The sequence below is a fragment of the Suricata suricatta genome, chromosome 4, assembly GCF_006229205.1.
Source record: "Suricata suricatta isolate VVHF042 chromosome 4, meerkat_22Aug2017_6uvM2_HiC, whole genome shotgun sequence".
In the NCBI taxonomy this organism is placed as follows: Eukaryota; Metazoa; Chordata; class Mammalia; order Carnivora; family Herpestidae; genus Suricata; species Suricata suricatta.
Window position 1 is genome coordinate 90,495,166 of NC_043703.1, and position 16,573 is coordinate 90,511,738.

At 37.6% G+C, this 16,573-nt stretch overlaps 1 protein-coding gene across 5 annotated transcripts in view; it reads right to left on the minus strand.

The window, feature by feature from the left end:
* THADA (THADA armadillo repeat containing) overlaps positions 1-16,573 on the minus strand; it is a 316,857-nt gene that overhangs the window by 215,615 nt on the left and 84,669 nt on the right. For all 5 annotated transcript variants that reach the window (XM_029937259.1, XM_029937256.1, XM_029937258.1 and 2 more), the window contains exons 25-26: positions 15,122-15,244; positions 3,298-3,389 (exon numbers count right to left, since the gene is read on the minus strand). In XM_029937259.1, the coding sequence (XP_029793119.1) occupies positions 3,298-3,389; positions 15,122-15,244 (215 nt within the window). The remainder of the gene's footprint in view (positions 1-3,297; positions 3,390-15,121; positions 15,245-16,573) is intronic.

The window sequence follows — 16,573 nt, forward strand, 5'->3', positions numbered from 1 at the left end:
ACCACAAGTGAAACTCAAGTGTTCTCATTCTTCATAATCCAAGGAACGCATCTAGAACAAGACTGAGGAGCTCTAGAATCCCATCTTTACGCGTGCACTCTACATACTTACAGATGGGGATGCAGAACCTTCTGCTCCCTTCTTCACATAAGTAAAGGGAACTTCTCGTCCGCACTATGAGGCAGGTACTGTTCTAGGAACTGGGAATATACCAGGTTACCAAACCATAATTCTAGTTAACAGTTACACAAACCTTTAGCCTAGTATTTTACAGAAATAGGAGACCGAGGGCGGTCCAAATCTCTTCTATTAGAGGAAAAAACCACTGCCCGGGCAGGTTAACTAATTTGTCTCAGTTGGTTATCATGGCTACATGGCAACAAAGGCAGGGATAGAAATCAGATTTCTTATCGCTCCTCTCGTAACAAAATTTACTTACTCATTAATCAACTATTTCTGTGTGCCTATTATATGCTACTCATATGCCAAGTATACAAATGGGTAAGATACTGACTCTGTACTCCAAAATTGCAGTGTAATTCTAAGACGATGGGCTGAGTACTCTAATAGAAGTGGCAATAGAAAAAAAGCAACTCTGTCTCTAATTGCATAGGACTTCCAACATTTTAGAAGAAATGAACTGGTAATCATTTGTTTTATCCCCACCACAGCCCTATGAGTACAGGGCACAGAGCCCATTATTCCTGTTACATAGATGGAGAAATTGAAGTGCAGAGAGGATAAGGGAGTCTATTAAGGTCATCTCTAGTGGCAGCAAAATGCCTAGAAACCAAGTCTGTTTACCCCAAGATAGACATTTTTTCCCCACTAGATGGGAAAGGCAGATGTTCTTTTTATGACCAGTTCCCTTCTGACCAAGAGCACAAGACGGTGTGCAGACCAATCTGTGGCTATGAAAGCAGACTTAACTGGCCTGTGCGGTCTCACCAGCTGAGTGTAGCTACTCGATGGGTATGTAACCAACCAAGTAACCGCCACCATTACTAGCATTCTGAAAGCGCCCACGAAGTATACACAGAACAGATGGGAAATGTGCTGCCCTCAGGGAGTTAATAGTGTAGGGAACAGGCTTATAAACATTTCAACAAAAAGTGATAGAATTAAACAAACTACAACTGGAAGAACCACGACAAATAACACCTAATCTAAGACACTAAAGGTTTTGCAGAGCAAATCCAGTGGATGCTTCCAGGAAATACACGCTTCAACAGTTAAACAGAGAACAGAAAGAAGCCTTGTATACATAATGATATACCAATCTTCAGATTACTAAAATGAAGGCTCTCACCAAGAATGTTCATCATATTTTAAAAAGTTGTTAATTTCCTATTTCCTTCGTTTCACTTTTCAATGTTACTCAAAACAATTATATGAATATTCCATTCCCCTCTTTCTAGGAAAGTTACATATTTGTAACCTTTCCTATTTAAGAAAAATGAATGTATAATGGTGGCTCCCATCAGCATGCCTTTGGCAAAAAGATGAAAGCAGGGTGGTTTCATTGTGTTATTCTTCCAACCTCCTTCAGAGGTAACCTAAATGGAATGAATCTGATGATTTTCTCTTGTACATAGTAAAATCTGTGTACACAACCATGAGTCACTCACTCCATAAAGAGTAAAAGGGAAAAAAGCATTTCTTCACTGTCAAATTTAATTTTAAACATTAATTTCACTTGTTAATGGTCTCATATTTTACTTATGCTGTTATTTATCACGGTCTCTTTTTTTTTTTCATGTTTATTCATTTATTTCTGAGAGAGTGTGAGGGAGGGACAAAGAGAGCGAGCGGGAGACATAGAATCAGAAGCAGACTCCAGGTTTCAGACTGTCAGCTCAGAGCCTCACATGGGGCTTGAACCTATAAAATGAGATTATGACCAAAGCCTAAGTCAGATGCTTAACTGACTAAGCCAGCCAGGCGCCCCTATTTATCACAGTTTTAGAACATGACCAAAGTGTTTTAAACCTCAACACTTTAGAATTATTACAAACTAAAGAAAACTAAGGAGAAAGAAATATTAGTGATTTCAAACTACTGAGAGGAAGAATTTCTTTAGAAACCCACTAAATAGTAAGCATTGTAATCATCCTTTCAAAGGAATAATGTTAGCATTATTTTTAAAATACAACTTGATTTAAAAAAAAAACCTCTCTGGTATTTCCTGAATATACTCTGGGGATTCATACTTACAGCCAGTTGCCTTCTTTTTAAATATTTACTGAATTTCATAGGACGATAAATAGCCATTTAAATGACAACTCAGAACAATCTGTAGGTTTCATTAGAATTACCAACAGCGCATCATAAAATTATTTAATATTTTCTAATTCTTAAAACTTACTTCCATCACAAGAAAATATTTTAACAAGTAACAGCTTAAAACCTAAATTAAAAATGTAATAATCAGCCTTTTTAGGGAGGAGAGGAACAGGGCCAGGATTATCTCTAGATCATTAAGAGAAAGCAATTAACCCAACAGGGTCCTAAATGAAGTTCAGTAACTAATCGTGCAGCGACAGTGACATCTAGTGTCCGCACCGCAAGCCGCTAGATTACCATCAAATCCTAAATGCTGAAGAAACAGCTATTCAAAACTTCTTCTTTAAAAACCAATAAACAGAACTTGTGCATTGTATCCAAAGATGATCCATTATCAAAGTGTTTCAATAGGTTTCCTTCCAGACATTAAAAAAAGCAACAACAACCTTAAGAGGAAAACATCTTAAGGAAAAACCCTAACACTAAAGCCCTAAGAAGTAAAAAGCACTGTTTATTCCACGTGGCCAACATCTATCTGGAACTGCTCCCCTTGGCTACAGAGTTTAACGCAAAAAGTAATCTGGGACATGTTCTGATGAGTGTATCATAAACATTTAAACTTCCAGCTATAAAAGTGAAGATACTACACAAGCTAATACGTGGTTAAAACATCCAAAAAAAAAAAAAAACAACCAACCAAGCTAGGATATTTCAAGAATAGCTGAAGACGCAAAAAAATAAAAATAAAACCAACGTTAGCTGTCACACTGAGAACAGCTATCCATTTCAGCCCATGCTACCTTGCCACATCTGTGTTGTTTGGAAAGGTCCACTTATTAAGCAGTAGGTATTTTTCCCCAAGAGCTTAGAAGTTGGCAGCTTAGGTTAATTTACTATAGTATTTTAATAGTTTTACGCTCTAGATGAATCCATAAAAGTAAGCAAATTTCCAAAAATTATTTTTGGCCGGGATAGTATTTTGTAAAAGTAAAGTTAGCGTTAGATGAAGCTTACCTATTTTTTTTGGAAAGTTCATCCTTTCCCCTTTTAACTCCAAATATTCTTGTGATCAAGGTACTGAAAAGAAGTGTGGATGAATTTCTCACCTAATGTAAAAATAAACGCACAATAAGGATTAAGAAATACACATGGCATGAAACCAACATTTACAATGTTCAAACTTGATATTCACAGTCATTACCCAACGGCTAGTGTGGGGCTAAAGAAAATATGGTTTGTGTTCATGAAATAATTTTCAAAAACTATACAGTAACTGACTCCATGACTTCCTCTTACACTAAGCTCTGCAACCCAATCACATGCACACAACCCAGCCCTTGCCTATACGTCTAACATTATCACCAACTGTTTTCAGTATCTTTGTACTTGTATCATCAAATAACACTTCTTTTAAAAAAATTCATCTTCCCATATCCTTTCTGACAATGATTATTCCCTTAAAGAGCTCAGCTCTTTCCATTCACTTACTATAATCATCATTTACCTATGGGATATATTTATAAGACCTAACTCAATCCACAGTATTAATATGGTCAAGAAAATATTTAATATCCAAAATGCTGTTTATTAACCCTACAATGCAGTAATCTAATAAATTTTAACTCTAAAATTATCTGAGACAACTGGCTGATAAAAATAAGAGGAGGAAACTATCATTAATAAACATGAATCATTTCTCCAAAATGATTAATAATAGATTAGCTCTATTCCAAACCAATGTGTCAAGATGTTGTTTTGTTGGATTATAAAAATGTCTTGGGCGCCTGGGTGACTCAGTCAGTTAAGTGTCCAACTTTGGCTCAGGTCATGATCTCACAGCTCATGAGTTCAAGCCCCGCATCGGACTGTCTGCTGTCAGCACAGAGCCTGCTTCAGATCCTCTTGTCTCCCTCTCTCTCTGTCCCTCCTCTGTGTGCAGGCGTATGTACGCTCACTCTCTCTCTCTCAAAAAAAAAAAAAAAAGTTAAAAAAAATTTTTATGTCTTGAATGCCATGGCATATTGGGCTTCCTCAATTACCTTGGCAACTCAGGGCAGAGATATATAAATATGTACTGACTTCCCTACAACATGTAAGCCACTATGCCAGGATCATGGAGAATATCTAGAAATAGAAGACACACAGCCAACACAGAGCCTATATTCTAATGAGATAGATGTCATAGTCAAGTGGTATGTTTAAACAGCGATATAAGAAGAAAGGTAATTGAAAGTAACAATGTAAGACTTAGAAAATAGCCCTCTGAAGCCACTAAGGTCACAAACTCAAATGTCCACAGGAACCAGGGAGTGACAGGAGCCACACAGGACTGGGTCTAATGCAGTCACTATTCAGCTTTCACTGAGTAGCATGAGGGAATGTAAGCTCAGTGTTGCCAGATCTGCTTTTTTAAAAGAAGCCAGAAAACCCAGTTTTTATGTGAAATATCATTATTTTGAAATGTTGGCAACAGATAAAAGGGGAGGAAAAAAAATACCGAGGAGGCCAAATAAAACACAGTTGTAGGCTAGATTTGACCTATCAGCCACCAGTTTGCAAGCTCTCCTCCAGAAGCCCAAGAATGACTCAATGTATGCATGGTAACTCTAAAAGTGGGCTACAGTTCATACCAAAGTAGTATAATTCATACCAATGTTGCAATGAAACCCTAAAATTGGGCAAATTCATTTCTGTTCATTCCACAGTCAACACACATTCATGAAGACACTACTATGTGCCCCAAGCAAATTCCCCAAACAACAAATCTATCCTGTTACACCATCAACATGGCTTCTGGCCCAGCTCAGATCTTGATTATCTCTTACCTGGTCTATTGACTTAGTGCCCAAAGACGCTTGGGTTTAAGGTGACTTGGTGAAGTCACATAAAACCCATCTCCTTTCAGGGATCATGCGGAAACATAAAAACAGAAGCACAAATTCCATTCTGCACTAAACAAAACTTTCTAAGAAAGGCTGCTAGATGCAGTCAAGCTACAACAGGAGTTCCTGGAGATGAAAGAGGATGCCTGCCCTTGGTCAAAACTTAGAGGACTGTTGTACAAAGTGAATGGGCACCCCCAGGGAGAAACCCCCTTTGTCTGATTCAATAGGCTGGAGGCAGGAGACAGTCTTTCAGTAATATTAAGATGGATCTGAGGGTTCCAGTAGTATGAGTCTGATTCATTCAGTATCCAGTTCCCTCATTAGAAGCCAATAATCATCAATGCCTATTCCAGTAGGTGTATGTGGCAAATGGTGACTGACAGTCTACCGTTAAATAGCTATAATTTTCAGAAAAATAAAGGTGCCCCTCATCAGTTTTTTGGTTAACATGTTACTCGGCTTCTACAGAATCATTTCATAAATTTACCAGTTTCCAGGATAATGGGTTCATACCATGGCAACCTCCAAAGGGCACAAAATCATGATCAAAAATTTAAGACAATAATAAATTAATCTTCCTTTTAAGATATAATCCACATAACACAAAGCTCACCGTGTTAAAGGGTACTAACTATTCAGTAGTTTTTACTATATTCACAATGTAGGAAACTATCACCGCCGCCTAATGCCACAATATTTTCATCACTCCAAAATGAAACCCTACACACATTAGTAATCATTATGCACCCTCCCACACTAGGCAAGCAGTAATCTACTTTCTGTCTCTATGGATTTGCCTACTCTGGATTTTTCATATTTGTGCAATCACATAATAGGTAGCCTCTTTTGTCTAGCTTAGCTGTTCTCAAGGTTCATTCATGTTGTAGCATGGATCAGAATGTAATCCCTCTTAATGACCAAATAATATGCCATTGTACGGATATACCACATTTTAAAATCCAGTCATCATTTGATGGACATTTGGGTTGTTTCCATTTTATGTCTAGTATGGATAATGATGCTATGAACACTCATATTCAAGGTGCTGTGTGAACGTGTTTTCATTTCTTTTGGGCATATACATAGAAATAGTATTGCTGGGTCATATGGTAATGAAAGAGTAGGCAGTTAGTTAGACATGAGCTAGAGGGAAAGGCAGTGATAAATAGGTACTACATTCGAAAACTGAGGGCACAACATCCTGACTTTGTGGTTTCCAACACCCTAGGGCTTACAGACCAAGAGCCACAGGGGCAGAACATGCACTCTCCTCCTCGTCCTCTACCCCCAGGGTAACATATAGCTTCACTGTGTCTACCTTGCAGTGTTGACCCACCTCCCTGCCTACCCCTGTGGCAGAAGCCGGTCTTGACAGTTCTGTCGGAAACTCTCCCTCCCAATGAGCAGGAGACCTTTAGATGATTGGAAACAGCCTCAGCTGGAGATCACCCTGGCTATGACCCAGAACCTATGCAAACATAAAAAGGAGACACCCCTAACCCCAGTGCAACTGCCACCTCTGGGCCTGTCCATTCTCTCACCTTGAGAGTGTAATATCCCTGATAAACTGCTTTGTGCTTGCTACTTTCCTTCTGGCTATCTTCATTCCAGTGTGGATCCTCACGTCAATCTTTTGTGGGGAATCCAAGAACCAAGACCCCCATTCACACAATGCATACTCTCCCATCGGTAACCGTAACTCTACGTTAAGCTTTTGAGAACCTGACAAAGTGGTAGTACCATTTCACATTTGCGCCAGCACTGTATGAGGGTTCCAATTTCACCAGTTCTCCAAATGCTCCCCAATAACTGTTACTGTCTCTCTTTTTTATTGTAACTATTCTAAGTGGGTGTGAAATGGTATCTCATTGCAATTTTGATGTGCATTTTCCTAGTGATTAATGATGTTAAGCATCTTTTCAATGTACAAGCAAATGCACAATGTGCTTATTGTACATTTACTTACATACCATTTCTGGAGAAATGTATTCAAGTTCTTTGCCCATTTTTTAACTGGGTTGCCTTTTTTATCACTGAGTTTTAAGAGTTCTTTATATATTCTATGTGCTAAACCAATATCAGATACATGATTTGCAAATATTTTCTCCCAGTCAGTTGTCTTTTCATTTTCTTGATGGTATCCTTTAAAACACAAACATTTTAAATTTTGATCAAGTCTAACATTCTTTTTTTGCTGCTTATGCTTTAAGTATCATACCTAAAAAACTGTTACCTAATCCATGGTCAAAAAGATCGACAGTTAATATTTTCTTCTAAAAGTTTCATCATTGGGGTGTCTAGATGGCTCCACCAACTGATTCTTGATTTCAGCTCAGGTCCTGACCCTAGGGTTGCAGGGCCACGGACGAGGGGCTTTTGCTCAGCATGGAGCCTCTTAGGATTCTCTCTCCCCTCTCCCAGTCTCTTCCCTCCTTGTGTGCTCTCTCTCTCTCTCTCTCTAAAAGTCAACTAATTAGTTAACTAATTAATTAAGAGGTCTGATCCATTTTGAGTTCATTTTTTAATGTGGTATAGAATAGGAATCAAATTCATTCTTTTACATGTATATATCCAGCTATCCTGGTACCATTTGCTGACAGACTATTCTTTCCCCTACTGAATTGTCCTTTTTACTAAATGTTAGGTTTTATTTCTGGTACTTAATTCTATTCTATTGATTTATAAATGTCTCTCCTATGCCGGTACAACATTATCTTTGATTACTGTTGCCTTTACCATAAGTTTCAAAATTTGGGCATGTGAGACCTCTGGGTTTATTTTTCCCCAAGACTGTTTTGGCTAGTCTGAGTCCCTTGCATTTTCATCTGAATTTTACAATCACCTTGTAGATTTCTGCAAAAAACTCCAATGGGATTTTAACAGAGACTATAATTTACCTGCAGATCAATTTGGGGAGTAGTGCCCTCTTAATATTAATGAAGTCTTCCAGTCCATGAACATGAAATATCTTTCAAATTATTAGGCCTTCTTTTTTTCTTTTTTGCAAAAGCAAAGGGCGGTTTTATTACAGGCTTAGTCCAGCCGAGCCTACACTCGGGCTCACAGACTTTACCAGAGCAGTGGATCCATGCTGAGAGCCCCGAACAAAGGCCGGGTAGGGCTTCTTCAATTTCTTAAAAAATGCTTTGTAATTTTCAGTGTACAAGTCTTAAACTTCTTTTGTTAAATGTTTTTCTAAGTATTTTATTTCCTTTGATGCTATTATAAATGGAATTGTTTTCTTAATTTCATTTTTTTAATGTTTATTTATTTTTGAGACAAAGACAGAGCATGAACAGGGGACAGTCAGAGAGAGAGGGAGACACAGAATCTGAAAAAGGCTCCAAGCTTCGAGCTGTCAGCACAGAGCCTGACATGGGGCTCGAACCCATGAACCATGAGGTCATGCCCTGAGCAGAAGTCGGATGCTTAACCAACTGAGCTACGCAGGTGCCCCCTTAATTTCATTTTTGGATTATTCATTGCTAGTGTATAAAAATACAAAGATTTTTGTATGTCACTCTTGTGTCCTACAACCTTGATGAATTTGCTTGTTAATGATTAATTAATGAATGGGTGTGTGCGCGCGCGCGCGTGTGTGTGTGTGTGTGTGTGTTTCTTAGGATTTTCTACATACTGTATAAGATTATGCCATTGAAAAATAGAGATAGTTTTGCATCTTCCTTTCTAATCTGGCTGATTTTTATTTCTTATTCTTGCCTAAGTCCCCTACCTACAACTTCAAGTATGATGTTGAACAGATGTGGCAAGAGTTGATACCCTTGTCCTATTCCTGATCTTAGGAGGAACACTTTTTAAATCTTTTCACCGTTGAGGTGATATTAACTATGGGTTTTCCATGGATACCCTTTGTCAGGTTGAGAAAATTCCCCTCCATTCCTAGTTTATTGAGTATTTATACCACGAAATGGTGTTTGGATTTCTGCATCTGCTTAAATGATCATGTGGTTTTATCTATTAGTCCATTCATATGGTATATTATATTGATTTTCATATGTTGAAATACATATATACTCTACATTCTAAATGTGTAGAAGTTATATAGCACAACATTAAAAATACTTACTGTAAATATAGAGCAAAATAACTAGCATGGAAGATATTACTTGTTACTTAAGACAGAAGAGTGTCCCTGTGTTTCTGTGTGGTGGACTAAATGGTTCCAGGACATCTGTTTGAAGTATTCCTTTTTATTTTCTAATATTTCATCCATATTTTCTGGCCTTATCCACTATAAAGCTAATTAAGGAGGGAAACTTCATACAAGCACAATTGAAGGAGAGGTGATGCCTGACTGACAAACTGTATTACCAACTCCTAAATCGTTGTTAGTGGGCACTAATATGAACCACTGATACCATATCAATGTGGGTAATGAAAGAGGTCATCATCAGCACTGATATATTTGGAAAAACTCGTCATATTATCAACAATGAAAACGTGTCCTGTTTGGGAAGGATGGATCAAAGAGAATACAAGTAAAAAGGAAAAAGTAGTAAAGTTAAAAAGAGAGAGAAGAGAACCATTGCCAAATAACTTCAGCTATAGTCAATTCTTATAAGGAAAATACCAGAACACCTTCCTGTTTTCTTACCTCCTTCTCCATCAAGCCCTGTACATAGGGTTGATAAGGATATGCTATTCAGCTACAAACTGACAATTGCTATCAGTTTTTCCCTTCTATTCATTAAGTATATATACTTTTTCTTTCCTTTCTACCATGAAAAGGCTAACCATATAGTCTTGTGTGAAATATAGAAGGGTTAGGTAAAGGAAAAGAAAATTAGGTTTCACAAGCTGTGTGTATGTGTGTGTGTGTTGTGTGTTGTGAAAGAGAGAAAGAGAGTGTCCATGTACAGTGTGTATGCTTTTACATATCTAGACAATACATTTTTCTTATATATGTACGGCTGTACTTAAGTAACATAAATGCTTCCTTGACAAATAGCTTTAAAATATAAATGCACAGCCCATCGTGTGCAATCACTATGTGGTACAGTCATGTATACACCATATACCTTCCCCTTGAATAGACAGTCACACCCCTGACAATGGGATCTGCATACAAGAGAAAATATTTTGTCTAGTGCACATGGGATACTGGTTTATAGTAGGAAGAAACACTTCCCGAAAAAAATTAAATGAGATTTGATTCTAATTTGCCTTTTATCACTTCTTAGCCATGTGATTTTGAAAAAGACACTAAATCTTTAGGTCATAAGTCCCTCATCTGTATCCAGGAAAGCTGTGCTGGGATTTCTGGACCTATGATTAAGGGGAGGGCCAGCCAAGTTCTGGAGTTCATGGTGACCTCCTTCTAAAAGAGTGAAACAAAGGAAGAGACAGAGCTTCTGACAGCCCATATATTACCTATGCATGACTTATTAAAATTTTTAATGTTTATTTACTTTTGAGACAGAGAGACAGAGACAGAGAGTGAGCGAGGGAGGGGCAGAGAGGGAGACACAGAATCAAAGCAGGCTCCAGGCTCTGAGCTGGCAGCACAGAGCCTGACATGGAGCTCGAACTCCCCAACCGCAAGATTGTGACCTGAGCCAAACTTGGACACTTAACCAACTGAGCCACCCAACTGCCCCTGCATGATCTTTTTATTTTATTTTTTAAGTACCTTTCCCGTGAGTAAAGCTCCGTGCCAAGGCATGCGGTGTGATGTAGAGCATGGCCAGGCTGATGCGCCACAGAGTCTTCAGCCCGGCAGCCTTGGGGCAAACTTACAACTCCCAGACTATACATGGCTGTGCTCCTGGGAAGAGCTGCAAGACTCCCTTTCCTCCTTGGAAACCCACTGCACATTGTGGACCACAGCTGGCCTGAGCTAAGCAACTAAAGACATGCCAGACAGAAATATAAGCCCAGGGCGGGTCTTAGTAGGATGCTAAAATGGCTACTCAGCTGAGTTTCTGGGCAAGTTGGGAAGATGAGTTACCTGCCCTGCAACGAGGATGCAGGGAAAGAAGACCTCGTTTTCTAGTCACTGAACAAAAAAAGAAGGGAACGCCCAGAAAAATCTGTTACACACACTTATAAATCACTCTTACCTAAATTTTTAACAACTAGCTTCATCTCCAAAATACATGTCCTAGGTCATCACGTGTCACCATTTTTACTAATACTTTTCCATTCTGAGCCATCATCATGACTCGGCAAAACTATTACAACAGCTTCCTGATTAATCTTCCTCCTTCCCTCTTGCCACCTTGCAACAGAGTCTCCATTTGTGACTACATCACTCCCCTACTGTGAAACTCTCTTATGAAGGATTTTTCAACAGCAGTGGGGGCCACAGTTTGAAATCTCAGGTCTGTCCCAATTATACCCATAGAGGCTGTGGAGCATCTGGCCATTTCCAGACTCGGACGGTAAATCACAGGGCATGGGAACTGCCTTCTCTCACAGCTGCCCAAGGGTTGTGCCAACACGTGCCCCAACAGTTAACCTTTGACCAGTAAGAGAGAGGAGATGGGACTGTTTCAAGAGGTGGTAATTTCAGATGGCCTGGCTAGAAGATGTATCACCTGACCAGACAACTAGCCCAGCTTTCCTGCAAAGTCAAGGCCTGCTTAGTAATAATGTCTTTCCTCTTTCCTTGTCTTACCTTCCCTTTTCCCTTTATTCCTGCTCCTTTGGATTTGTACCACTCAATAAAGCCTTAGCACCTAGGTTATACTTCCAGCTCTGTTTGCAAAGTAATGGGGCCAAAACCCTACAAGGTAGTGTAAGATGAACCATCTCTGTGTTCCTCTAACACCAAAACCTTTACCCTATAAATAGCACGGACTCTGGAGTCAGACAGATAATAGTTGTGTGTCTTTACACAAAGTTATTTTACACCTTGAGCCTTGTTTTCCTTATCTCTAAATGAGGATTTAATAACAATCTACTTTGCAAGGCTGTTCGGAGCCTTAACTGAGATTACCAAAGTAAACGATATCAGATGCCAGCCCCACAGGAAATCCTCAGCAAAACGGCCATCATTATGATTATGTCTTATTTATCCTTGCAATTTCTAGTGTTTAATATATCGCTTGCAACACAGGAGATGTGCTTAATGAGAATACATTTACAACACCTTTCCCCCATATTTTAAAAGTGCACAAGGGATGGCACAGTTCAAAAAATTTGTATGGTCTCAATACAGAAGACTGAGGAATTCATAAAAACAAATAAAATCATACACGGATGTTTGTTGGAAAACATTCCTTTACTGCAAAATTAAAAACTAAGTTAATTTTACTTGTGTTTTCCTCTGCAACATGGAAAAACAACTAGGTCAGAAGTACAAATGTAGTCACATTTAGGCACAAGATATACTCCTGAGAAGACGTGCCCAAATTAGATTTCTGTAAATTAAACCATATTTCATATGCATTCAAGATAAATCGCTCTGTAAATGACCTCAATAGAGAATGCTGTGGTAGGCTGTTTTAAACTCTTGTAAATTTCAATTGTCCTAAAATGAAACGTTCTTCATGTTCACTGATTATGTTGATTTATAATTTTGGCATATCTTAAATTTTTATAAGGAAAAAACTAACAATCAATGTATTAAAGTCACATATTGATCGTAACAGCTATGATGTTTATCTTCTCAAGTACAGCAAACTGAATAGAACTAAAAAGATCCCTTCATAACCAGTGTTAACATGGAAGATTCCCCCCGCACCAAAAAAACTACACATAAGCACTTATAGTGAATGCAATCTTTTGTAGATATATGTGTGTATCTGAGTACTACACACATTTGAAACCCATATTTAAAAAAAGACAGAAAATGCATCAGAATGCTAATGATGATTATTATCTGTATGGTGGTTAAACAGGTGACTTTTACTTTTTTTTATGCTTTTCTTTATTTTCACATTTTTGCAGTACACGTTACTGTTTCAAAAGGTCTCAGAAAAGATTTTTTAAAAAACGAGCCACTTATTTCTGATACTTTCAGTTTTGCTAAAATGTTGGAAAAGTCACCAGGTTTCACTCTCTGAAAGCACTTCTTTGTTCATCTTGAATTTATGACCTGATGAAAACAATATTGACATTTCTGGCAATCTTTTTTATGATCTCTAGTTTTCCGGATGGTAGAGCCACATTCCTACCTCTATGACTCTACTGAAGGTACACATGTATTGCTCTGCTTCCTGTAAATGCAAAAGGTAAACACTGTGTCCTCAGGAGTAGTTAGGCAATACTCCTAGACAGGATTTCAGACATTTGTCTTTCTTACAGGAAGATGCACAATTTTCCAGGCAGAGGTTGGCAACGTTGAGGATTCCTCTTTACATTGGAAGTCTGTGCCTTCGGCTACACTACGAAATACTGACTCTGAATTAGAGGCTTATCATACACTTATAAAATGGTTTGTGCAGATCATCGATTGGAATGCCTGCCTTCCTAGCAAACTCTCCATTCTACAGGAAACATATTAGGACTAGCTTCTTTCCTCCACTCCCTCTGCCAGTCTTTTTTTTTTTTTTTCCCTCTATTTTAAAGCCTCATGTCAAGCACTCACTAACCCCAGGTTAGTCTCCTTTATTTTGGAGGGAAAACAATAAAATCATGGCACTTCTCCCAAGAACCATGAAAAAATAATGTGAATGGTGACCTTCTTTAATCCAACGTCTACTGTCCTCAATAATAGTCCGCTAACTTTAGAGTTCTGAGTCCAAAAGTTTCTGGATTTTTGGGTCATATTACCAAAGGGGAGGCGGGGGGAACAGTGATAGTGACTCAGTTTAACCTCCCCATTTTAATACTCTGTGTTTGTGTTTTTCACCTTTTGATAAAGTATATTTATAGCACTCGCTCAACACAGTGATACTCAGAGCCCACAGCATCCAAAAGAAAGACATATTAAGATACTGAAAGTTATTCTGCCTTGAACTCAACATCTTTAACGACCAGGGAAATGCAAATCAAAACCAGAATGAGATACCACCTCACTCCCATTAGGATGCCTATCAGCAAAACCAAAAAAAAAAAAAAAAAAAAGCAAAAAGAACAAGTGTTGGAGAGGATGTAACGAAAATGGAACTTTTATGCCTTGCTCAGGGGAGTAAAAGTTAAGTATAGAATTACTATGTGATATAAACAAAAGAAGTGAAATTAAGAACTCAGTACACGTACGCTAAAGTTCACTCCAGCATTATTCACCTTAGCCCCCCACCCCAAAAAAACAAAATACCTAAATGTTCATCAACAGATGAATGGATAAAAAAAATGTCATGTATACATACAACAGAATATCATTCAGCCTTAAAAAGGAATGAAATTATGACAAAGGGTACAACATGGATGAACCTTGAAAACACCATTCTAAATGAAATAATCCAGATACTTTATAAAGGACAAAAATTCTACAGTTTCACTCATATGAGGTACCAGCAATAGGCAAATGCATAGAGTCTGGAAGTAGAACAGAGATTACGAGGAGCAGGGAGGCGAGGGGTGAGTCTTAACAGATGCAGAGCTTCTGCTTAGCGTGACGAAAAAGTTCTGAAAATGGAGAGTGGTGAAGGCTGCACAGTGCACCGCATGCCACTGAAATGTATATTGTAAAACGGTTAAAATGACAAATTTTGAAAAAGAGATACATGATAGTTCAAACAAACATAGTAACAATGTAGTGTCGGTTTAGAACACCCATAAACTGCCATACAAGCACAAAGATTGGGAAGAGAGAAAAGGAAGTCTATGTCCTTAGGTTCTTATACTTCAATTGAAGTGATATGACATCACTTGAGTGTGGACGGTGATGCTAAAGATAGATGCTAAAACCGCTCAAGCAATCACTTAAATAAGAAAACAAAGAATTAGGGCTAAAAAGTCAACAAAGGAGATAAAATGTAGTTTATTAAAACCTACTTGGAATTATAATTATTAAGTCAATGAAAATAAATGGCCAAAGTACTTACTGCCCAGACTGGTGATGTAAAGCCTAGAATTGCAGCTTTAGCTCCATCGGCAACATACGGAATAATATTTTCTCCCAGACGTGTATCTCTGAACAAGGCTCTAAGGATATTTAAAGCATGAACCTAGAATAAGAAGCTAAAAATTAGTTGTGGGTTGAAGACCATGGTAATTCTAAATCTGTACACATTTAGTAACAAACCTCAAAATAAAAAAATTACTGAATTTAAGAAGACACATGTAATCCACAAATGAAATAGCAGATTTTGATAGAACACAATTATCTGATAAATCAATTTTTTTAAAGATTTGAACAGTGCAATTAAAAAGCTTGATTCAATGGACATATGCAGAATCCTGCAACTAACAAATAGAGACAACATGTTCCTTTCAAATACACATGAAACATTTATTTTGTTAATGACTTACAACCTACCCACAAAAAAATCTCAAAAAATATGAAATAATTAAAATCTTATGGATCATAATCTATCTAATCACAGTGGAACTAAGTCAGAAACTGAAATCTTTAAATACTTTTCAAACTGATACTTTATTAAAAAAACAGTGGTCAAAAAAATTTTTTTAACATATAGGGCTAACCAATAAAGTGCTACACATCAACATTTGTGAGATGCACTGTAAGCAGAACTTAAAAAAAATGCATGCCTTACATGTTTCCATAAAGAAAAAAAAAGACTAAAAATGAATATGCTAGGTGTCCAGTTAAAATGACATAGAACAATACATTCAAAAGAGAAAGAAAAGTTAGAAGACCAGAAGTTTGAAAAATAGCAGTGACATAACCAAGACCATTAAAAAAAACCCTAAAGCTGAGTCTCTGAAATCAAAATAAACCTCTGAAGAGAGAGAAGAAAATAAACAGTATCATGAATACCAAGGATGAAATGACTAAAGATACATCAGAGAATAAAGCAAAAATGCTACTATGAATAATACTACCCTAATCAGTTTGAAAAATTAAGGCAAAATGAACAATTTCCCAGGAAATAGAATTTATCACAACAAATTCAAGAAGCAACTATAATGGAGTACTACATGGCAATGAGAAAGAATGAAATATGGCCATTTGTAGGAAAGTGGATGGACCTTGAGGTGTCATGCTAAGCGAAATAAGTCAGGCAAAGAAGGACAGATACCGTATGTTTGCACTCATAGGTTTAACAGGAAACTTTCAGAATGATCTAGCTTCAAGAAAAGCAAGCAGTTAGTGCTTAAGAAAAACTGATTCAGTATCTAATGGATAGTTGATACCTGTCACAACACAGCATTTTATATACTGTTAAGTGAAACTGCAATACAATCTAAGTTTATTTTGGGAGTGTTTGCTGTATCATTGGATTTAATGAAATGTTTAGAGGTGCAGTAGGCATGACTTTGAGTAGATAATGAAAGAAAATACAAAATGCTTATTGATTTATGATGTGGTTTCA